We start from the raw sequence: 25,033 nt of genomic DNA on the forward strand, positions 1-25,033 counted from the left end.
AGTGGCCATGAGTCCTAAGCTCTAAAAGGATTCATTCCTCAGACATTTAAGGGCAACACCTTTCTGGAAACAGCAAGACCACCACAGCAGACACAAGCAGAGGAGATGCTACGTCTGACTGGCTTCATGCTTAATGAGGGGCCACTGGGTGGACCTTCCCTGACCCTTTTGCTCGTTCTGTTTGGTCTGGGGACAGTTTTAGGTGTCCTGATTCTAGAAGTTAATTTGGTCTCACCAACACTGAGTCCAGCATTTCCTCTGTTTCTCATGTTCCCCAGGTCCAGGGGAAAGGGTAACTGAAGTAATGAGGTCTGCTCACATCACATCCACAGTCAGGAGTAGAGAAAGGGGGCTGGAAAAATGGCTCAGAAGCTGAGTGCTTGCTATTCTTACAGAGGACCAGAGTTCAGTTCCCAGCACTGAGATTGAGTGGCTCACACTGCTTTACTCCAATTCCCAAAAACCCAACAGCCTTCTGATCTCTGCAGAGCCGCCCCCCCCCCCCCACACACACACACACACACACACACACACACACACACACACACACGCACACACACACACACAATAAAGTCAATCATTAAAAAGAGCAAATGAAGGACTGAATGCATACATGCTTAGTACTCAGCTAACTCTCTATTCTTACACAGTCTAGAACCCCAGATCAGGAAATAGCTACTCACTCCAGGCAATGAAAGCAACACCCCTTAAGACATCAACTCAACATAGACTATCTCTCAGTGAGACTCTCTTCGCAGGGGATTCTAGGTTGTGTCCAGTGGACACAATTAAAGCTGATTATTCCAGTCCCCATTAGCTGAACTCAGCCAGAAGCAATGAAGTCCAGATAATGCGGTTCCATGACAAATTCCTCAGACACAGATCAGAGCAGGAAGCTGTGGAGAGGGCATACAGTACAAATGAGAAATAGCCAGAATCCAGAAAAAAGCAAGACTTTCAACCTCTCTAAATCTCCACATTCTCCATTCCACTGGAATCCCTCAACAAAAGCACAGAACCTTCCAGAAAGCTTCTAAAATTGCCATGATGGTCTTGAGAGGCCCAGATTTATAGCTTGTGGATAAGGGCCTGTTCAAGAGGGACCCAGGAACTTCAGTTACACTATCCTATACATCAACAGCTGCAACAGAAGTGTCCAGAAAGGTTTTGCTAAGACATGAAAAGTCTATCTGAATAATTCAAAAAGCCTTCATGCCAACCCTATGATCCATTATTAAAAATGGATGGATGGGGTTGGGGATTTAGCTCAGTGGTAGAGTGCTTGCCTAGCAAGCCCAAGGCCCTGGGTTCGATCCTCAGCTTAAAAAAAAAAAAAAAGAATGGATGGATGGATGGATGACTATCCAGAAAGGATCTCTCTCACAGAAAAGATTTTCTTTCCTACAAATCCCAGGGCTTTGTAGGAAAGAAGAAAAAAATTAAATTCCATGAAATTAGCACTACCCATAGTTTGAAAGGTCTGCCCTCCAGAACTTACTCATGTCTAATCCCCACAAGAATGTGAAGGGGGCTTTGGGAGGAGCCTCAGTGTTTACTATTCAGATCCCCAGAACTTCTGTAAAGCCAGGTGAGGTAGCCTGCTCTCTAATCCTATAGTGGGGTGGAAGATGGACTCTTAAGAAGCTCAGGGACCAGCTAGCCTGGAGCACACAGTGGCAAACAACTACAGAGCCAATAGCTCAAACAAGGTGGAAGCAAGGATCAGCACCTGAGGTTGTTCTCTTCCATGGTACATATGTGTCTACACCCACACATACAAACACATACATACACACATGGGCACACGTCATAAACTCACAGACATACGAGTTTCAATCTAGAACACTAAGACCATCCAAGGGTAAGAACATTCCCAAACAACTTGCTGCTTTGGAACATGGTAACTTCACTACCTGAATGAAACGCAGCTTATCAGGTGTTAAGTAATGAAGGCCTGGCATTATGTGCATCATTTAGGATGCAACTGTGATTAGGGCAAAGTTGAACCTTGGGATGCTCATAGATCAGTGGTAGAGAAAGATCTGGTGCTCAGACAGTTAGGAGCACAGAAGATTTGCTGTGTCAACCACTGAAAGAAGGGCACATATGCAGATGACTCTAGGTGCAGGGATATAGGGAAAATCTGTGAGGACTCTGCTCTGATGGGTGCCAGTGAACTAGAAAGCAATAATATGGGTGATGGAAGAGGTCAGGGATGAAGAGACAGCAGGAGACAGAGTAAATGGGAAAGTGAATGACTACAGACATGTAATATGACAATATGATTTCCAAGCAGCACTAAAGGCCTAATTAAGGCTCTTGGACTCTGGAGTTTTAAAATGAGATAATCAATATGACTATGTGTTTATCTTCAGTCTTGAAGGTTCTTAGTCCATATGCTAAAACCTTCTCTAGCACAGTCTGAAGGTAGACACCACCAGTGATGGGTTGATTATCACTTTCTGAGACCCCATACTACTGTAAGTAGACACGACTGTAACAAAGTGCAGTCCTTGTTGAGCTGGCTTTGCTCTGTAGTCCCTCCTGCCTACATGTGGACCGGAGGGCTTATTGCTGGTGGCTGTTTTCTGTGTTGTTCCATCTTTTTCTAAATCTGGTCCTACAGAAATTTGTTCAAAATGTGACCACATATCCAAATGGTGAGGCTAGAGCATGCAGGAACAGCTCCACTACACAAGGAGGAATATAAAATGGTGTGTTACCTGTAAGCCTTTTGACTACGCAATCCCACTACCAGAAAAGACAAAACATGGTATCACGTTAGATATAAATTAAGAGGATCCTAGATTGTAGCCAATTGCATTCTCTAAAGGAATAAATATGAATGCTTTGGACGAATTTTGTTCCACATATGATTATTATAGCACTTTTACGAATGTCTGGAAACAATTTCCACATGTAAAAGTGACTGATTAACTAAATGCTGGCACATTTATTTAATAGAATGTGAAATAGAAATTTTTAAAAATGGACCAGTAGAAGAACACAATGGAACAGAGAAAAATGTACCCTGGGGAGGAGAGTATCTTAGGTTCTTCTATTGCTGGATAGACTACTCCAACAAAAGCAACCAAGCGAGAAAGGGCTTGTTCTGGCTCACGATTTAAGGCATGATGAATTATGATGGGGAGGTGAGGGCAGCAGGAGGTTGCAGCAGCTGGTTGCTTCATATCCACAGTCAGGAGACAGAAGTGATGCATGTCTCTGCTGCTCTGCCTGCTTCCTCCCCTTACACAGTCCAGGATCCTAGGCAGGGAATGGCACCACCCACAGTGAGCAGGTCTTTCCGGCATCTATGAGGGTAATTGAGTTAATCCCCACAGGCATTCCCAGAGTCCCATTTCCCAGGTGACTCCAGATTCTGTCAAGTTGACAATTAACACCAACCATCACAGGCAGATTTCAAAGAAGCAACTTTGATCTGATGATCTATTTTATTTATTTATTTATTTTTTATTTTATTTATTTATTTATTTATTTGTTTGTTTGTTTGTTTGTTTATTCTTTGGTTTTTTCGAGACAGGGTTTCTCTGTATAGCTTTGCGCCTTTCCTGGATCTCGCTCTGTAGACCAGGCTGGCCTCGAACTTTCAGAGATCCACCTGCCTCTGCCTCCCAAGTGCTGGAATTAAAGGCATGTATCACCACCACCCGGCCTGATCTATTTTATAAATATGTACATAAGATTTAAAAAAAAAAAACTTCCTTCACATCCTTAAATGCTGCAAGGAATGGTTCTTTACATTTTTCTTTATTTTATTGATAACTAACAGGTAATAATTGTACTAATTCATGTTGTTTAGCAAAACAATCCGATATCTTGATACATTTATGCATGTGTAATGTCAAATCATGGTAACTCATACATCCAGCACCTTGAGTGTTTGTTTCTTTATGGCACGGCATTCATACACACAGAGTGACAGTGCCAGCCGTGCCCACTGTGAAACGGCAGCAGAAGTCATCCCTCTGTGTGACGGTAACCTCACACCCTCGACCAGCTTCCCTGTCTCCCTCTGTGATAGCCATCGCTCTGCTCTTAACTTCACGAGATCAGCCTTTCGAAGACCCCACGTGTGACTGGAGGCATGTGGTGCTTGTCTTTCCATGTGTGTCTAACTTCATTTTATATCACGTCTTCTAGATTGATCCATGTTGTCACAAATAACAGGATTTCATGCTTTTGTGGCTGGATAGTATCTCCTCGTCTATGCACCTCTTTATCTTCTCGTGCTGATGGACACTTAGGCTGGTTCCAGAGCTTTGCTAGAGGAGCAGTACTGCAGTACACAGAGGCGCAAATCCAACACACTGACTTCATTTCCTTTGGATATGCACCCAGGAGTTGGGTTACTGGGACATAGCGTACTTATATTTTTAAGGAACCTCTGCACTTTTCTGTAATGGTTTTACCAATTTACATCTTTCCCAACAGTTACACAAAACTGTTAATGGTTGCTTTCTGTAGGTGGTGTGATAACTAAACAACAGATGGGTTTTCTTTCTTCTAATTTTTCCATTTTGCATATCAAATATGTATAGCTTTATCACTAGAAAACCAAATCCATTTTACTAAAAAGCAAACCTTACTAGCACTTCAATGCTCAATCAAGACTAACTCTTCCACAATCACTCCCCAACTCCAATCAGGAGGTCACTAAGTCTCCTCTGAGTTCAGACAGCAGCCAGACATAATAAGCCTTAGTGAGACACCCTCAGGAAAATGAGCAGTCCTGTCAAAATGTAGGGACTGCATCCATTTCCCTGAGGCACCCCACATCTGTGTCCCTCCACTTCTGCCCCAGCCTTTGTCCTTTGGGGAAATCAAGACTGCAACCTAGTGGTCTCACTGCCACTGCCACTAACCTCTTTTTCACTTATCCCCAGCTTCTCAGGCAAAGCCTCGCAGAGAAGAGTAACCACCCAGCTTCCCTCTTCCCTAAAGATTCCCATTTGCCATCAGAATCCTGAGCCCCTTTGGGAGAAAACTGCCTCTGGGAGGGGACACAGTTACTTCAAACTTACAGGAGTAGGAAGATTTAGAGATGAATCTGGGAGACTTGTTTTCCACCCTCCAGGGAAGAGAGCATCTTGGTAAAGCAAAGCAAGCTGAAGCGATGCTTGATGCGCCCCCTGGTGGAAAAGAAGCTGTAAATGAGGATGAAGGCTATTTTAAGATGCCACCAATCCCCAAAGCTTTCATTTTTAAAAGTCCTCTCCGTGTCTTTTAAAATTCCACCTATATCTCACATTAAATATAGTTTCTATACAACGACATAATAGTTTGAGTAAAGTAAATCCATGAATGTGTAAACATTCACATAACTCTTTTACCATTCTTATTATTTGAAGCCAATAAAACATGCTTGGTAAATGCAAACATTTTCATGAGTCTCTGAAAAAAACTTAGACACTTGGTTCAGAGTGTCAATATCGGAGGAAAGAGAAGTTCACACATCTGCCTTGTCGTGAGGTTTGCACCCTTCCTTAACCTGGGTGACAAAGAGACATCAGGAGTGGGGACCAGCAAGGTGACCACAGACTGGTTTGGGGAAGGCCCACAGCAATGGAGCCGTGCTCTGGGCAAAGCCATACTGGTTCCTGGGAAGGCATGAAGCATGCTTCTCCAAATCCCTGCCAGTTTTTATACCCAGCTCACATAGAACATAGCCCCTCCTCCAGACAGCAGAGACCATGGGAGGACAGGGAACAGCTTCTACCTTGAAGGATTAGCCAGCCTGATAAGAAATACTGCATCCAACACAAAAGAAAACTAAGATAACCCATGAAGGACTGGGTGATCCAACTCCTGGATGTGGCTCAAATTACGAGAAATCAGAGAAGAGAGCCTTTTCTTTTTCTAGCCTCTTAAATACTTTAATGCATATTTCAATAAACTAAAAAAAAGGAGTTGAATATTTTCCTTGTAAAGAAATGGTCAGCACTTGAGGAGACAGTTATGTTTAACTAGATTGAAACATTATACAATATATTGATGTATTAAACATCTCAAGGTGTTCTGCTAGTCTGTACAATTTTGTGTTTTGTATATTCGTTTATAAAGAAAGTTAACTTAAATTAAAAATTAATGAGGAGCACATATTCCAAATGTTCATCTTTTCCTCTGCTCTGGTTCTTAGAGGGAGAACTCATTAGATCTTTTTGTATTTTTTTTTGTTCTGATCTCAATGACTCCTATTCAAACTCTAATAATGCTCACACCCAAGAACTCAGCGTAGCTCTTTCAGAGCCATGGGTTACTTCAGTCCCCTGGAAGTCCCTCAATTTTATATAAATCCAGAGATACCATCCTGCTGAGGATGAAGCTGATACAGTGGACATTAAACTTTTTTTCCCACTAGCACTCTAATAGGAATTTGGAAAGCTCCTGGTGTGTAGCCCTCATAGAAGAGAAAGTCTGCTGCTCACAGTGGAAGCTGGAAGAGGACATTATCCTGGCTAACCCAGCACACTGGAAATGAGCACAAGCTGTGGTCTTCACTCTTCCCCAGGACTCTGCATCTTGAGTAAATAGCATGAGTTTTTATATGGTGACATCAGTATACATACCTCCTCTTCTAAGTAATTTTTAAAGCAACTTTCCAAGTTCTAAGAAAAATATTACTGAAATATTAGTTGGATTTAGTTGCAGGATAGTCAACATCTTTAAACTACTGAAGCTTTCCATCCATGTGTTTGTTTCTTCTCTTATTTAGTTTTTGTTATTGTTGTTGTTTTGTTTTGTTTTCTTTTGCTTTGTTTTTTGAGACAAGGTCTCACTATGCATACCTGGCTGTCCTGGAACTCATTACATAGACCAAGCTGGCCCCAAACTCACAGAGATCTGACCATCTCTGCCTCCTGAGTGCTGGGCTTAAAAGCATGCACCACCACACCTGGCAATTTAGCTAGTTTTGCCTCTGAGTAAAATACAATGTTTTTAACAAAATTTCAGTCATTCAATTTTACCAATAAAGACTCAGGAGCCAAATGCTGGGGTCAAAGCCTGCTATCTCAGAGAGGCAGTGAAAGCACCCAGCTGACCTTCCTCCTCCTTTGCTCTCTCAAACAAACCTCCTCAAATGTAATGTCCCTCCCTTCTACTTCCTATGTGTCTCTATCTGTCCTCCTGACTCCCTCTTACTCTCTTTGGTTTTTCCTATGTTCACTTCCTGTCAACTGGTTGCTTGCTCTGCCTCTTGACCTATGGTTGACTTTATTTAATCCTGTTTACAATAATCAAGCAGAAAGCTCTTGGATTAGTGGTGTGTGCTAGGGCTGAGTCACACCACAACTAGAAACATGTTTTTCCAGTAAATAATGCCATCTTGGGGTTCATAGTGTCATCAAATATCCTGCAACAATATAATAATCTTATCAGCATGGATAACACACATGCCTTGTTTGATTTACTCTTAGACTTTACATTTTATGTTTATATGCTCATGTGGTTGGCACTTGTTCGATTCTATACTATGTTTTTAAATACATTGACACACACCAGTCAATATGAGTACATTGATCCCAGAGCCAGTCATTTTTTTAAAAATACTCCTATTAATTCCAATGTTCTACTTACACATTCTTTAGAGAGCGTGTACATATAGAAGCATTTGCCCAGCTTTAAGCCTTCTTTTCCCTGGCTTTGCTGACTTGGCAGGTCCTCTGGTAACAAGACTGCTAGCAGAGCAGTGCTCACTGCAGATAAGCAAGGCTGCAGCCATCAGGTGAGGCAGGAGCAGAGCTCAGAGGTAATCACGGCTGAAAATTAGCCCGGGCGAGAAGCCCTTCCAATCAGTAACAAATCTCCCCCTCAAAAACAGGGGAAGGGAGAGCTGAACTCAAAAAAGCAGAAAGAAGGGCTGGGCGGTAGTGGCGCATGCCTTTAATCCCAGCACTAGGGAGGCAGAGGCAGGTGGATCTCTGTGAGTTCAAGGCCAGCTTGGGCTACAGAGTGAGTTCTAGGAAAGGCACAAAGCTACACAGAGAAACCCTGTCTCAATAATCACCCCCCCCAAAAAAATTATAATAATAATAATAATAAAATAAAAAAGAAGGAATGCACTATTGAATGGAAATCAATAAAATAGAGTAGGAAGAACAGAAAAATTAGTGAAGCCAAAGTCAATAAAAGTGAACAACATTTAGTTAGACTGACCAAGAAAAAATATGCAAATTACTTAAATCTTAATTAAAAGAAGGAACAATACAAAAATAAAAATATATCACATGGGGAATGCTACCAAATTAGAAACCCTCTATATAAGGGGAAACTTCTAGAAAAAATCCAAACTACTGAAATCAACTGACAAAGAACTAAAAAGTCTGAATGAAAAAAAAAAAAGTTGAACATTTCACAGGCCTTTACAAGATCTTAATTCAAGAAGGACATTGGAGTAATACTCAGAACATGCCCCATGAACAAAAGCCCAGCATATTTTACCAAGCACTTACAATTTTAAAAAGTCTTTCACAAAATCTTCTTCCCAAAAAATATAAATGAAGAGAAAATATTTTTCCAGCTCACCCAACAAACAGGCCCTGGCCCTTGTCTGTTTGGGCTGTAACAAAATTACCTTACACTGACTGTGTAGAAGCCACAACTTATTCAGCACAGATCTTAGGCTGGCACGTCAGAGACCGAGGCAGACCCAGTATCCAATACAGTGCTCTCACAGATGATACCTTTTGGTTGCATCCTCACATGCTGGAAGAGACAGAGAGTCTGGCCTGGGTCTTTTTGACAAGGGCACTAACCCCATTCATGAGAGTCCCTCCTCCTCAACTTCCCAAAGAACCCACCTTTTAATGCATCTGGGGAAGACCTTGGTATATCAGGTACCAAATTGAGACAAAAATAAAACTATCAGCCAATATCCGGTTTAAAATGAGAACACAGAAATCATCAACAAATTGGATGCAGCAAAATGTAAAAAGTGTTGTAAATCATGACCAAATCATTGGTAGCTTAAAATCAGTAGAATAAATCAAATTAATGGAAAATCACATTATCTAATTGATACGGGGGGAGGGGGAGTCATACATTCTGACACCCTTTCATGATGAAAACACTAAGTCACATGGGAACAGGAGAGAACTTCCCAAACTATAAAGGGCATCTATGAATGATGTACAGCCAACACTGCACTTAATGGTGAAACGTTTGAAGATCTCTCCTTAAGATAAGAAACAAGGCAAGAATGCTCACTTTTGTGATTTCTATCCAGTGTTATACTATACCCTCTTTCCAGGGAAAGAAACAAGGGAAACTAATTAAATAAAAGACATCCAAACAAGTTGGAAAGAACTAAAGAATTAAAACGACCTTTATTGTAGATAGCATTATCTTATATACAGAAAACCCTAAGGAACTCACACACACAAATGTATGTATTTGAGCAAATGAACAAATTTTAAAAGGCTTCAGAAAGCAAGATCGTTATATGACTTGTGTCTCTAGAAACAAGCAATAAGCAATCAAAAATGAAATTGAGAAAATGATTCCTTTTAGTAAAGTACAAATAAATAAAAATACTTAGGGACAATCTACCCCCCCAAAAAAAATGCAAGATTTCAAGACTATAAAATACAAAACATCATCGAAAGGACTGAAAAAAGTTAACTGCACTGCATATCTTTCATGCTAGAACAAAACACCTGAAGGAGACTAGCAGGGAAAAGATACTCATTTAGCCAAGTTTTTTGAAGGGTCAAGTGTATGGCATCTGCACCCACTCAGTTCTCATTAAAGCCACCTCAGCTGCATCGTGGTGGGTAGCCACAGCAGGAGAACAAAGCAAGAAACCACATTCTATTTAGGAAGCCAAAGAGAAATCAAGAGTCTGCTCAGATTTTTATAGTAGTTTGTTTTTTGCACAAACTAGCCAGGATTCCACAGACCTCGTTTCTTAAAGGTTCCAGTGATGCCACTGCCCTAAGGACTAGATCTCTAACGCATGACCTTTGGGGATATCTTAGTTATTTTTCTTTCTTTCATTCATTCTTTTTTTAAAAAAAAAAAAAATTATTTATTTATTATGTATACAGTGTTCTGCTTGCATGTATCCCTTCAGGCCAGAAGATGGAGCCAGATCTCATTACAGATGGTTGTGACCCACCATGTGGTTGCTGGGAATTGAACTCAGGACCTCTGGAAGAACAGCCAGTGCTCTTAACCTCTGAGCCATCTCTCCAGCCCCTTAGTTATTTTCTTATTGCTTTGATAAAATACTGACCAAAAGCAATCTGGGAAGGGAAGGGTTTATTTCTATTTACATGTTCCAATTATAGTCCATTATGAAATAAGTCAGGGCAGGAATTCAAGGCAGGAACCTAGAAGCACAAACTGAAGCAGAGACTTACTGGCTTGCTCTCAGGACTTGGTCAGCCTGGTTTGTTGTTATTGTTTGGTTTTTCCAGACAGGGTTTCTCTGTGTAACCCTGGCTGTCCTAGAACTCACTCTGTAGACCAGGCTAGCTTCAAACTCAGAGATCCGCCTATCTCTGCCTCCTGGGATTAAAGGCGTGCGCCACTACGGGCTCAGCCTGTTTTCTTTTACAACCCGCAACCACCTGTCCAAGAGTGGCATCACTCACAGTGAGCTGGGCCCTTCCACGTTAATCACTAATCAAGAAAATGCCCAACACATTTGCTTCCAGGCAATCTGATGGAGGCATTTTTCTCAGTGAGGCTCCTTTTCCCAGATGCCAAAAACCCAGCCAGGACAAGGGGCATAAAGTAAATCCAAACCAACCCATTAAAAAAAAAAAAAAATCCTGTGCTCACAAATTGGGAAACGTGGTACTTTTTAAGATGTAAGCGACCCTTAAACTGACAGATGTAACATAATCCCTATTAAAATTCTTCTGCTTCTCTTGCAGAAATAGGCAAAGTGACTCTGTAATTAGTATGACAACAGGGAGGATTCTGAATAACCAAAAAAAAAAAAAAAAAAAAACCTCGAGAAAAGAAGAAAGTTGGAGAACTCATACTTCCCAATTTGAAAGCTTACCACAAAGTTACAATAATTTAAAATGCTCATTATTGATAAGTGACAAACACTTCTAATAGTGGGATAAAGTTGTAAATCCAGAAGTAGATTTGAACAACTCTGGTCTATTGATTTTTTCAGTGAATTTCCCAGAACAATTTCATCTATGAAAGTATCATCCGTTCAATAGATTATGCTGAGATAAATGGATAGTCACATGCAAAAAGAATGCATTTGTAGCCATACCTCTCACCATAGACAAAAATCAACCAGAAGTACAATGGAGAACTAAATGTGAGAGTTAAAACTGTGAAAGTATCTCAAGAAATGATTTTGTGACCAGGGACATCCTTAAAAAGAAATTTGTAATTAACATCACGACAGACGGCATTGTTTATTGCTACGTAACAAATTACTCCAACCAGTAGGGTCCAAAAACAACCTATATCTTTTTCACAATCCGTGTGGGTCAGGGATTGGGGGAAGGCCTGGCTAGGTGACCTTTATTCTGGGTCTGTCACAAGGCTGCAGTCATCTAGACATGATTCGAGAGGGTCTGTTCGCAGCTTCATTGTACACATACTCAGGTTCTTGCTATGTAGACCTCTGATAGGATGCTTGGGTATTCTCACTAGTCAACCCAGTAACCAAAGAAAGATAGGAAGAAAGAGACCACAAGCCCTTACATCTGCTACCTGGGTTTCATATGTTACTTCCTCTACGACATTCTATTTGTTAGAAGCAAATTACTAAACAGAATTCACACCAAGGAAGGGGATTTTTGACATCATGTTTTAAAGAAAATTTTAAATTTTGAACTTTAAAATTTTGTGGACATGTTTTAAACTGCCACAAAGATAGAATGGGATATCAACTCTCACCATTCCAATTCAACATTATGCTACAGGTTCCAGGCTATGTAGAAGATTAAGAAAAAGAAATGGGGCCAGAACCCCATGCCCCTGCTTCATTACTTCCAAAGGTATCACCATCCCTGATTTCAAGCTATACTACAGAGCTATAGCAATAAAAAACACATAGTATTGGCATAAAAACAGACATATTTATCAATGGAATCTAATTCAGCACCCAGACGTAAATACACACACCTGAATTATAATTTTAAAAAGCCAGAAAGACACAATGGAAAAAGGAAAGCATCTTCAACAAATGATGTTTTTCTATCTGGATGCTGGCATGTAGAAGAGTACAAACAGATCCATATCATCATGCACAAAAATCAAGTCCAAGAGGATCAAAGACGTCAGCATGAAGCCATATATGCTGAACTTAACAGAAGAGAAAGTGGGGAATATCCTTGAACAAATTGACACAGGAGACAACTTCCTGAACAGAACACCAATAGCACAGGCACTAAAATCAACAATTAATAAATGGGACTTCATAAAACTGAAAAGCTTCTGCAAGGCAAAGGTCATCATCAATAGGGCAAAATAGCAACCTATAGAATGGGGAAAGATTTTCACCAACTCCACTTCTGACAGAGGGTTAATATCCAAAATATATAAAGAACTCAGGAAACTAGACAACAACAAACCAATTAAATCCAATTAAAAATAGGGTACAGATCTAAAGAGAGAATTCTCAACAAAGGAATCTTAAATGGCTGAGAAACACTTAAAGAAATGTTCACATCCTTAGCCATCAGGGAAATGCAAATCAAAACTACTTTGAGATTCCATTTTACACTTGTCAGAATAGCTAAGATCAAAAACACAAATGACAGCTCATGCTGGTGAGGATGTGGAGCAAGGGGAACACTCCTCCACTGCTGATGGAGTACAAACTTGTACAGCCACTATGGAAATCAATATGGCAGTTCCTCAGAAAATTGAGAATCAATCTACCTCCAGACCTAGTTATACCATTCTTGAGTGTATACCCAAAGAATGCTCCATCATACCACAAGGACACTTCCTCAACTATGTTCATAATGGCTTTATTCTTAATATCAAGGAACTAGAAACAACTTAGATGTCCCTCAACAGAAGCCTGAATAAAGAAAATGTGGTACATTTACACACTGGAGTATTACTCAACTATTAAAAACAATGACATCATGAAATTTGCAGGCAAATGGATAGAACTAGAAAAAATCATCCTGAGTGAGGTAACCTAGACTCAGAAGGCTCAAGGGGAGAGTTCATGGATCTCCATGGGAAGAGGAAATAAAATAGATTTTGCAAGTGACTGGGGGTGTGTGGAGATGGAAATAGGAGGGACCAGGTGGGGGGCATGGAGGGAGAGAGTACTGGGAGAGACAACTAGAATTGGGAGACATTTGGGGGCATCTGGAAACACAGTGCAGTGGAAACTCCCTGGAATCTTTAAGAGTAACCCTATCAAAGAATTCTAGTAGTTGGGGATACAGTGTCTGAACTAGCCATCTTATATAACCAGGCAAGGCTTCCAGTGGAGGGATTGGGCCACCAGCCCAGCCACAAAACCTTTGACCTATAATTTGTCATGCCTGCAAGATATGCTGGGGTAAAGGTGGAACAGAACATATTTATACGAGTGGCCAACCAATGACTGGTCCAACTTAAGGCCCACGCCATGAGAGAGAGCACATACCTGACACTGACTGGATGGTCAGGAACCAGAGACCCAGGATAGAACCAAACATGACTGGGGGAAAAAAGTCAATGAAATGATTACTAATGATATTCTAGATTGGTGCCTAGTCCAATTGTCATCAAAGAGGTGTCATGCAGCAACCGATGGGAGCAGGTGCAGAGACCCACAACCAAACACTAGGTGGAGCCAGGGGAACCCCACAGAAGATCAAGGGGAATGATTGCAGAAGACAAAGGGGTTGAAGACACAAGAACGCAGCCCACAGAATCAACTAAACAGGATCAAAGGTGATCTCAGAGACTGAAGTGACAATCATGGACCTGTATAGGTCTGAGCTAGGTCCTCTGCATAGAAGTTATGGTTTTTTTTTTTTTTGGTTTTTCGAGACAGGGTTTCTCCGTGTAGCTTTGCACCTTTCCTGGAACTCACTTGGTAGCCCAGGCTGGCCTTGAACTCACAGAGATCCACCTGCCTCTGCCTCCCCAGTGCTGGGATTAAAGGCATGCACCACCACCGCCCGGCAGAAGTTATGGTTTTACAGCTGGGTGTTCTTGTGGGACTCTGAGCAGTGGGAGTGGGGGAGGGAGTGCCTCTGACTTTTTTGCCTGCTCTTGGGACCCTTTTCCTCCTACTAGGTTACCTTGTCCAGCCTTGCTGTAAGTGTTTGTGCCTAGTATTATTGTAACTTGTTGATATTGGTTGATATTCCTGGGAGACCTGTTCTTTTTTTCTAAAGGAAAGCAGAGGAGGAATGGATCTGAGGGAGAGGGGAGATTGTGGGGGTGGCAAGAGTGGAGGGAGGGAAAACTGCAGTTGGGATGTAACATATGAGAGAAGAATAAGAGAAAAAAATATATGAAAAGAAAAAAAGAAGTGACAGGTGAATGAAAAAAAAAGAAATAAAAAAGGAAGGATATGACTGCTCCTAGATATTGTGGAGGAGGTTTATTGTAGATAAAGGAGAGAGCATAGCAGGAGGCTGGACAGCTGGGAGAGTCCAGAGTGGACACAACCAGACTGAGCCATGTGAGGAAAGGGGGTAAGGGAGAGCCCAGGAAGGTAAAGAGTAGACAAAAGGGCCAGGTAACCAAAATGGTTGGATTATATAGGGAAGGGCAGCTGGGGGGAAGAAGGGGGGAGCCCAGCGCATTAGCTCCGCTAAAGAAGTTGAGGATAGGGGGCAGGGTATGCTAGCCAGGAGGAAAGAGGTAGGGACTGAGGAAAGCTGGGAGAACAGGGTGGCCAGGTCCAACAAGTTAAGTGGGCACCTTAGCCGTTTGTCTTGGGTTTGAGACCCAAAAAGAGGAAGGTCAGCTTAAAAGAAAAAAATAAAATAGAATTGACTCAATGAGCAGAAAATGTGTGTACACAGAAAATCCTCAGAGGAGTGTATCACATCTTGGCTAGGATCAAGTGTAGAAAAAAATGTCAAAGAAACTACAGAACTAGTGTAATGCGTACATGAGCTTTGCACAGTCAGAACTCAGGATCAGTCTTTCATAATGTCTTACACTAGCCATGAAGACCTAGAAACTTAGAGAAATCTAAGTATCACTTCTTTAGCACCAAAAATACAATTACAAATCTAATAAGATCTTCATGCCAAAAATAAGAAGTTATTAATGGAAGAAATCAAAACCCTAAGTAGCTGGAATTCTGAGGTGCTTGTGAGTCAGTCGACTTAAGCTGGTCCTCCTTACACTGAGCTTCTAATCTAACAGAACTCACAATCAAATTCTCCCCAGAAGTGTTGTAGAGACCTACAAGCTGACTCCAGGATGTGTCAGGAAAGAGGAATGATCTAAAATAGCCAATATAATTTTGGAAAGTGTTGTCAGTGTTGAATAAACCCAGGTGCCTGACTTGCGTTCTAGCTCTAATCCTGCAGGATGATGATGGTGGTGGTGATGACAAAATGGTGGCCAAATATCAAGGAGCCCAAACTGGGAATCCAGCGACACAACTTCACAAACACAACAAGGGACAAAGACAGGGAGAGGTGAGACAGTCACTGTTGTTAGCAAACAACCCCAGAACAACCGGACATCCACAAGGTAAGGGAATCTCAACCTCTACCTCCCATCCTATACTAAAACTAATAATGTAGACCTAACTGAATCATAGACCTAAATGAATCATAGACCTAAATGTGAAACATAAAATTGTATGTTCTTATGAGAAACTACAACGCTATCATGACTTTGGGTTAGGCAAAGAGTGCTTAGATATGAACTCGAGTAAAATTTATAAATTTAAAAAAATCTCAATAAATTGGACTTTACAAAAATATAAAAACTTTTCCTCTATGAAATATACTAAGACAAGGAAAAATTAATTCAAAACTTAGGGGAAAATTTTTGTAATTATGTATCTTACAAAAATCCCGCATCTATATAACTTTATATATAAAGTACTTTTGAAGTTCAACAACAGTAAAGCAAATCACCAACTAGAACTTTAGTGCTTGAAGAGACACTCCAACAAAAGAGATAAACAAACATCAAGGAAGCACAGGAACAGACAACACTTCAGTGATGAGTGAAATTCAAATGAAACCCATGGTGATATACACAACTATTCTTGAAATACTGGGGCCTCCATGTGTGGCTGTTGAGAATAATGACAATTTGGGATTGTCTTATTAAGTTAAATACATTCTCACCAAACAATCTGGCAATCCCACTGCCATGTATTTACCCCAGATAAATCAATGCATTGTATTCTTTTCCTGGGACTGCCATAACAAATTGCCACAAAGTTAGTAACTAAAAAACAACAGCAATTCATTCTATTTCAGTTCTAGAGGCCAAAGGTCCAAGGATGTAGGTACCAGGAAGGTCTGTCCCCCAATCTAGGGACTCGGGAGAGTAGCTCCTGGACTCTCCCAGGTACCACTAACAACGGTCTCAGGCTCTTTTGCTTCCTTCACTTCCTTGGTTTGCCCCTCTCTGTCTCTTCCTTCATGTCATCTTCTGTGTGTCTTCTTCACTTATAAGGACACATAGGACATAATTTCCTGAACAATCCAAAATAATCCTGTTTTAGGATCCTTAACAGCACCTGCAAAGACCTTTTTCTAAATAAAGTAACATTTCATCAATTCTAATAATTAAAATATGGGCATGTCTTTACAGGATCCTCATTGAGCTTGTATTATTTATCACCACATTAAAATTTGTCCATGAATATTTACCATACCTCTACTCACAAGTGTCAAAAGGTAGAAACATCCCAAGTGCCATTCAGTGGGACAACATACATGGATTGGGGTTCATCTCTACAGTGTTTTACACTTCACAATTCAAAAAGTAAACTAGTGATATGTATGTCATGACATGGAAAAATCTCAAATGTATTCTGTGAAGGAAAAGAATTCAGACTCAAGACTTCATACTAATTGCATTGATGACTGTTATGGAATATTTGTGTACACTATAAAGATGTGTCTCTGCCTAAGGCACCTTCTGATTAGTTTAATAAAGAGATGAATGACCAATAGCTTGGCAAGAGAGAGTAGGTGGGACTTCTGAGGAGAGAGATGAACTCAGGATGAAGCTACACAGCTTGAGAAAGATGTCAGGGAGACACTGAAGAAGATGGTCATATGGTACAGAGGAGAGATAACTGAGCCTTGTAGCAGAACACAGATTAATAGGAACAGGTTCGTTTAAGTTATAAGAACTAGGTGGAGAAAAGCCTAAGCTAAAGCCAAGCTTTCATAATTAATAATAGGTCTCCATGTCATTATTTGTGGGCTGGCGGTCCCAATGAGAAAATTCTAATACAGACGACATTCTGGAGGAGTCAAGTCCATAGAGATGGATCAGCAGAGACTGTGGTTGAGGAAGCAACTGAGTGCAGAGGGAAGCAGGAGGCTTTGGTGAGTGATGTAATTGCTTTATGTCCTCATTGTGCTGACTTCATGGCTCAATGATTTGCTCCCAGAACTACACACCAAAATGAATGAACTTTTCAATATGTAAATATAAAATCACATATCTGAAATGAGATCCTGGGGCTGGGACTCTGCCAGATACATTTTCTTTTGCCAGTTAGACCCCTTTAGACTCTCTTACTTGGAGTTCCTAAAAGGACATCAGAAGCCAAAACCAAGAAGGATCTGATCTGGCTCCTTCTAATTTCAATTTCTGTTTCTGTCAGCATCACTCACACACTGATTTACTCTGACAGCCAAGTTGTTTCCAATCCCTAGCTTAGTTTAGTTTTTCTGAATTCCTAGAACATTCTGGATGCACCTCCTCCCCTGCCCACTTATGGGATATCTGCATTTGTACCCTTAAAACAGCCTTACATTGTGGGAGTCTGTGGGAGACCAGCTCTGACTTGCTCCCACGCATCAAAGGGTTCTTGGGTAGAGGAGAGAGGAATGAGGAAATGATAGAAAGAGACGATAAGAAAGACAGAGACACGGGATAGCTTCGGGAGGGCACTGGATCAATACCCAGCCACCCAGAGCTTTATTCAAAAGGGCTTTTTATAATATGCCAAGGGGAGAGGCAAAAGACCTCCCCCTTGCAAGATCAAAGCACACCATATAGCCAAATGCAGACCCTTTCAAACACCTGGTAAACGTACCACCCATGGCCAAATCATCTCCTTATGCAGCCCTGCCGGGTAAAGCAAGCTCAAATTCTCTGACCCTGAGTAAGGTCTCACTAGGAAGCTTCTGTGGGCCATCACATTACATCACCCCAGCACCCAGCCAAGAGATACTGGAGTCTGCTAATTTCCCTTCTCGGTGGTTTAAGAATCCTTCTCCAAGCTTCTCAGTTCTCCTTCATCTAGCCCATAGATGATAACCACTGTACTCCATACTCTCTTTGGTCTTTTCAGTACTCTAACAGCTATGTGTGCCATTATTATAGTAAACATTAAACATTTCCAGTTAAAATGACCAATGTAATTTGTTTTTTTTTCAGCTAGAACTTGACTGATAGAACCCCAAAGTCTGTCATGAGCCCTACGGAATCCTGCATGTTCAGTCACCCCATTTCATCTCTGGACTCATCAGCTTCTTCCTCATCACTTACTCTAGGTCCGCTTGCCCATTCACAGAAACTGCATGTTACCCTCACCACAATAATGGTGGAAACTATTGCACATGTAACCTAGTCTCTCTCTCATGCCAATGAGTTGCAAGAGGTAAACAGATAGAGAGGAACCTCAATGTCAAATGGGCCTTAAGGTACGAACCAGAGCAATACAAAGACTCAACATCAGCTAAGATTTTATACATAGATGCATAAAGAGCTGGGGAAGGTTAAACCATTACTGCATGTGTGAGAGTAAAGAATTAAGAAATAACAAATGTACTCATTTTCCTTGTTAAATTGGTCTTGGTTATGTTCAGCATCTTTCCCATTAAAAATACATGGTAAAATCCTTATAGATAAACTGATACAGTAATACATTGGGTAGAAGAAGAAATGGATTGTAGATGTAGCAACACTACTTTTGATTTTTCTTGAAACCAAGTGAGGAGTACAAAGACTGCATTATACTGTATAAGGACTAGAACATTATATGCTTAAATTTTTTATGTGTCTCCAAAATGTAAGGGCCTATCATGTCAGGCAGGAAGGCCAAAAGATGGTTCACAGATCTCTGGAAAATGTCAGAAGACTTTGTTAATAACATAAAGCATGGTGGTTTCTACTGTGTGCTCTGAAACCCATCACAGATCTTCCACAGCTTATTGATGTGACCTTGAATCTCTCCTCTCCATGCCTTTGTCTCCTCAAATGTGGGTATCTTCCTACGGCTTGGCCATGAAGACTAAGTCAATTCACAGGTATATAACAATTTCTTAGAACACTGGAATCATACTAAACACTCAAAAGTATTTATTACTATTATTACTATAATTATTATTATTACATAGGAAGACAAATTGAAATGGACTACCACAGACTCAAAACAAATGTATCCAAAATATGTTTTAATCTTGATGAAGTTCACAAATGGTACAATTTTGACATTTCCTTAAATAAATGTACAATCATGTTCTGAGACACCAAGGCACAGTATCTCCTCTACCAAGAGTCCCCAGAGGTTACAAGAGGCAGTGATTTCACATCTCCCCAAAGTTTATCAGGCTCTCAGAGAACCTGTGTGGTTTGCTGCTGGGGAGGCCAGTGGGAGACGCCATCACATTGACTGGCCACAGACTCAGCATAAACGCAATGCAAACAAACAGATAATTAACTTATTTATACTCAGTTTCATTCCTCTCAAGTGACCACGGCGATTTTTCTCCAGTATCTATCAGGATGCAAACATACACATTGTCCATGGAGCCTTCTTACCAGGTCATTGTTAATTAAAATTAATAGACGTGGGTGAGTTCAGCTTCACATAACCTGAGACAAAGAAAAACAAAAAAAGAAAAGGAGAGATAAGAAAAGGCAAAAGGGGAGAGGACGGGAGGGGAGAGGAATGAAAGAAGGATATGGACACTTGAGTAACCACAATCATCCCTAACAATGATGATTTACGTAAATGGCTCCTCCGCTAAGCAGCATCTGTGAATTCTGAATTTGGAGTGTGAGGAGGCTTACAACACTGTCCCTATTAATACTGGAAGTGGCCCATGGTGTCCTGGGATCTCTGCAATCTCAGGACTTGGAAGTTGGGGCAGGATGGTCAGAAGTTCAAAGCCAGCCTCTATATACTGAGCTGGAAGCCAGCCTGGGCTGCTTGAAACTTTCTCAAAAACAGAAAAGACACTAAAGATGCTGGTAGGGGGTTCTCACAGCCCTCTGATCTGAACTGCTGGTAGTGGTGTGCTCATAGCCCTCCAATCTGAACTGCTGGTAGTGGTGTTCTCACAGCCCTCTGATCTGAACTGCTGGTAGTGGTGTGCTCACAGCCCTCCAATCTGAACTGCTGGTAGTGGTGTGCTCACAGCCCTCCAATCTGAACTGCTGGTAGTGGTGTGCTCACAGCCCTCCAATCTGAACTGCTGGTAGTGGTGTGCTCACAACCCTCCGATCTGAACTGCTGGTAGTGGTGTGCTCACAACCCTCCAATCTGAACTGCTGGTAGTGGTGTGCTCACAACCCTCTGATCTGAACTGCTGGTAGTGGTGTGCTCACAGCCCTCCGATCTGAATTGCTGGTAGTGGTGTGCTCACACCCCTCCAATCTGAACTATTGGTAGTGGTATGCTCATAGTCCTCTGATCTGAACTGGGGAACACAGGTAAGGTCTGCAGGCCTTTCCCTTTCCAAATCCAGACAGCATTTCTCTTCCTTTCTTTCCTTGGCAACGAGGCACTGCTTCCCTGTGACCTCTCCTGCCATTCTGATTTCAATTTCAAGCTCAGTTTAAGAAGGAACTCATTACCTCAGGAAGAAGACTAGTACTATCGATAGACAGGGGACCTGAAGGCCCTACCACTCTCTGTGGGCTTCACATTGTGACTCTTAGCTCCCAAATCCTTCCTCTCCCAACCCAGAGTACAAAATCACCTTCTTCTCGGGGGTCATTAGCTACTCAGTCCTGAAGGTCCCTGCGGCGCCGGCCAAAGGCTTTAGAACCCACATTGGTGGGCACGAAGTTGTCTTTCACCACACCCCCTGACCTGCTCAGCAAGCCTGCTAGCCGGTGGGTCACACAAGTGGCAGTGTTGCAGGATCTCTTCTGGGCAGTGATGCTGATATTCAGGATGAAAAAAGAAGATAAGTCTTGTTAGTGAGGGCTGGGGAGGAGCCTACCCCCTGAGAACTCCATCCTTTAAACATACCACTTAACAGGAAATGTTTTTCCTAAGTGCATTTACCAAAGTTGTTCAGGAAAATGACCCGAGAGTCTTTGCTAGAAACTATTCCCCAAACCATCACCAAAAAATAAAATAATAATAATAATAATAAAAAAACTTACCTTGCTGAAGCTAAGAACAGCATTGGCAGCATCGTCTCAGAAGCCCTTATCTGGTCCTTAGCATGCTGCTTGTTGCCATAGCTGCACACAGAGATGGCCCATCAAGCCCTGTGCCCAGCTCACCTGAAGCTAAAGCTCTTTCCTAGGTCCTGGCCACTCCCAAGCTTCAGAAGTGGACCAAAGCAATGATCACTACAACTCTGATTCTTCCAGGAAAAAAAAAAAATGAGTGAAATGGAAGGGATGTGCTTATTTGGGTATTCAGAAGCAGGAAGTCAACAGTTCTCTAAATGTTCTAGAAGATTCCCTCACTGTCTCTTACCTCAAAGGTGGCCTATGACTTCTGTTCTCTCCCTTCCTATCCCGAGTCACTGACATTCTTGGTCACATGGGAAGCTGCTGTTGCCAGTTTCAAACCCAGAGAGAAATGCTCATGCAGCAAGTGAGAAAGCAGGAGCCAGAGAGGAAACCAGGAAGGACACAGAAGGGCTTGGTGGCATCCTGGATACTTCAGGCCCCTCTGCAAGTGACCTGCTGTGTTCTTTTCTTGTCGGAGTTTCAAGCCCGAATTCCATAGCAGAGAAGGTGGGAAAGCTGTTCAGCTCCTCTACTTACATGCCCAGAACTCGTGTATTTAGATTCCCATACCACCAGGAGCTGATCCCATGGGCAGTCAGAAAGTTAAACCAGTCAGAGGACTAGAAGTTGGGACAGAGGGTGGTAGGAGGTCAGTTCACACAGACTCCATTGGGAAGGCTTCGGGGTGCGGTGGGCCAGGACTGTGCCGGGAAGGGCCGAGGAAAAGGGTGACTCTTTCTGGCATTCCATGTCAGTCTTTCATGCTATCAGGGATTTCTCAAGGGGGATGCAGGTCAAAACATGCTTTTCCTTGGGGAGTGCTGAAGCCGTACCAGGGTTGGTCTGTTTCCAGGCATGGGGCACACAGGCAGCATCTGTAACAACATGCACACCTCTAAAGATGCTCTGGACCTACCTCAGACACTGTTCCGCCTGTCCCAGACCCCTCGTACCCTTACACCTTCTCCTTGTGAATGTAAAATGATGGCTCCTTGCCAGTGTGAAAGAACAAATCCTGAAGCTCCTGGAACTTCCTGCCATTCTAGTCTATCCTCTGGCATCACACTCACCTGCCCTACTTCAGCCCGTGCAGTGATGCATCCCCATAGACTCATGTCCAACTCCCACAGTCAGCGATTCTACATCTCCTCATTTCCTTTCCCAAGAGTTTTCAGGAGAAAACAAAATTTTAACGTGTCTAACCGGTATGAGTCCCTCTGGTGGCACCGGAACCTCTGTCATCTATGGAGGCTGGGAACGGTTAATTAATTCCTTGGACTTCGGGCAGTGTCTCTGTACCCTCTGGAATAGTTCCTCCTGAACTTATGGGGGCCAGGTGAGGAGGAGCCTTACCTGGAGCTCTCAGTCTCCTGCTCCTCCTGCTCCAGCTTCCGGGCCTTCATCAGCTCGTAGTAGTTCTGCACCAGTGCAGCCAGCAGAAAGCGCTTTTCCTGTTCGCTGAGGGTAGCCAGGTCTAGGTTGCTCTCCAAGGCTGACCTGTAAAGGTAGAAAACCTAGGACAGATTCTCATTCCCTCCGTTCCCCCACCCCCACCCCACCCCACCCCCCAAATAAGCAGCCAAGCTTCCTGATTCTTCCCCTGCTTCTTCCCTAGGGGCTTAGAGCTCAGGTCAGGAGGCCAGTGCCCACAAGAGGGCGCTGATTTACCAATAACCAAGTAGGGGCTTTGGAGCCACAGGGGTGACAAGATCCCCCAGCAGTAGGAGGAGTGTCAAACTGCACTCCTGATTCAAGCTAATTTACCCGAGAGGTGCTGCCTGGAGGCTGCTGGCCAGGCACAGGATCCACACGCTGCTGAGAGCCAGAAAGGGAAAGAACTTCCAGAAGCCCATGGTGTCTCTGTAAAAAGAGAAGAATGGTCCACTGCACGAGGACCATAGACCCAGGTTCTAGTCCTGCCCCTGCCACAAGTGCCCTGCTAACTTTTCCGTCACCTCCCCCACCACTGTTCCATTGTTTGCCAGAGGGCTATTGGGGGTCTCCAAAGCTACAGTTTAGTGAGTGGCTTAATAAAGCAGAAATGAGTGGGGGAGGGTAGATGTGGTTTGCATTCTCTGGTCTGAGTTCGGAGGAGGGGCTACAGGCACTCATTCGCCCCAGCTTGCAGCAGCGCACGTCTGCCAATGCCCTTTTTGCTCTCCTCTGTGAAGAAAGCAAGAACCACCCAGAGCTCCCTGAAGTAGATTTGCTGTACCGCTGCTTTGGATTTCTCACAGGCTGAAATTTTTAGAACCACCTTTTCTGAGCAGTTGCCCTGGGGACGCTGGAAAGGTATCTTGGAAAGAGATAATCTCTCTCCAGCTGCAGAACTGAGAGAATTTTTTCGAGTCCCAGTTAAACTGTCTCAGAACAGCAGAAGTGCTGTTTAACACCTGATGCTGGACTCCTCTCCACGGTACACCCTAGATGCTTGCTGATGACCCCGGGCGCTAAAGGCTGGAAACATCTGAGAGAAAAGATGGGTGCTCCCCAGCCCTAGATCCAAGGACCTCTCATATCAAGATTGGATAGGGTGCAGCAAGACCACCTAACCCCAAGGAGGAGCCACAGACGCGCCTAGGTGGGGTCGTCCAGCTTCCAGAGGGGCTTTGTACTCCTACCGGTGTGCTCTAGAGTACCACCCATCCTAGTTAAGAGAAAAAGCCACGACCGCACTTTCTGACTGATCCCAGGCTGCAGGAAGGCAGAAACGGATATGGAGTAAAGAGCCTGGCCAGCACAGGGAGCCAAGTCAAGCTGGTCATGTAGTGGCGTGCGCCTGTAATCTGCATCCTTGGGATGCTGAGAAAAGATCGTTGGTTCAAGACCAACCAGAGCTATACAGTGAGTTCCAGGCCAGCCTGAATTACTACAGTGTGAAACATTGCATCAAAAACAACAACAAAGTAGACAAACTAATGGAGAGTGAGCTGAATGAGTTGAAAAGTTAGTTCCTCACCTGGTTACCCGAGCGTTGGCACAACGAGAGAGAAGCGTCCACTGGAGAAGAGCACACACCACACGGCTGTCCCCAGAGTCCTGGTCTCTTATTCTCTGGTCTTGGGGGTGGGGGGGTCCTCATTAGATCTCTCGGCCAATCAGAGCTCTGACCGAGCTTCCAGAGCGACTTCCGTCATAGCTGCACTCCTGCGGCAAGGAAGCAAGAGTCCACTCCCTGTCTTTGCCTTGAGGTCATTGCTGAGGAACAGGGTGGGGGTGGGGTAAGGAGACTGAGGGAGAACGGATTCTCCCAGAATGTGTGAGCAAACTGGAGAGAGTTTGGCGTCAAGATCTCTTTAACGCCTGAACTCGAGCCTACAACCTTTCCCTGCCCCCTCCAGTGGGGGCTTGAACCTCCTGGCTGGACTCCAGCAGGGTGAGCCTCAGTCCTGGGTTCTAAAAGGACTTCAGTTAGATACAGCCAGGAAGGTGACTGCTCGGGAAG

General features: G+C 42.9%; 1 protein-coding gene across 1 annotated transcript; it reads right to left on the reverse strand.

The window, feature by feature from the left end:
- Positions 1-19,572: 19,572 nt before the first annotated feature.
- Positions 19,573-24,730, reverse strand: LOC128094628 (calcitonin gene-related peptide 2-like). The gene is made up of 5 exons (XM_052713095.1): positions 24,548-24,730; positions 23,353-23,448; positions 22,942-23,085; positions 21,099-21,283; positions 19,573-19,989 (listed from the first exon to the last, which is right to left on the reverse strand). The coding sequence occupies exons 2-4, from the start codon at positions 23,439-23,441 to the stop codon at positions 21,124-21,126; spliced, it is 393 nt and encodes a 130-aa protein (XP_052569055.1). The 5' UTR covers positions 23,442-23,448; positions 24,548-24,730; the 3' UTR covers positions 19,573-19,989; positions 21,099-21,123.
- Between the last annotated feature and the right edge of the window lie 303 nt (positions 24,731-25,033).

Source organism: Peromyscus californicus, unplaced genomic scaffold (genome assembly GCF_007827085.1).
Source record: "Peromyscus californicus insignis strain IS unplaced genomic scaffold, ASM782708v3 Scaffold_4__1_contigs__length_199733344, whole genome shotgun sequence".
Lineage (NCBI taxonomy): Eukaryota > Metazoa > Chordata > Mammalia > Rodentia > Cricetidae > Peromyscus > Peromyscus californicus.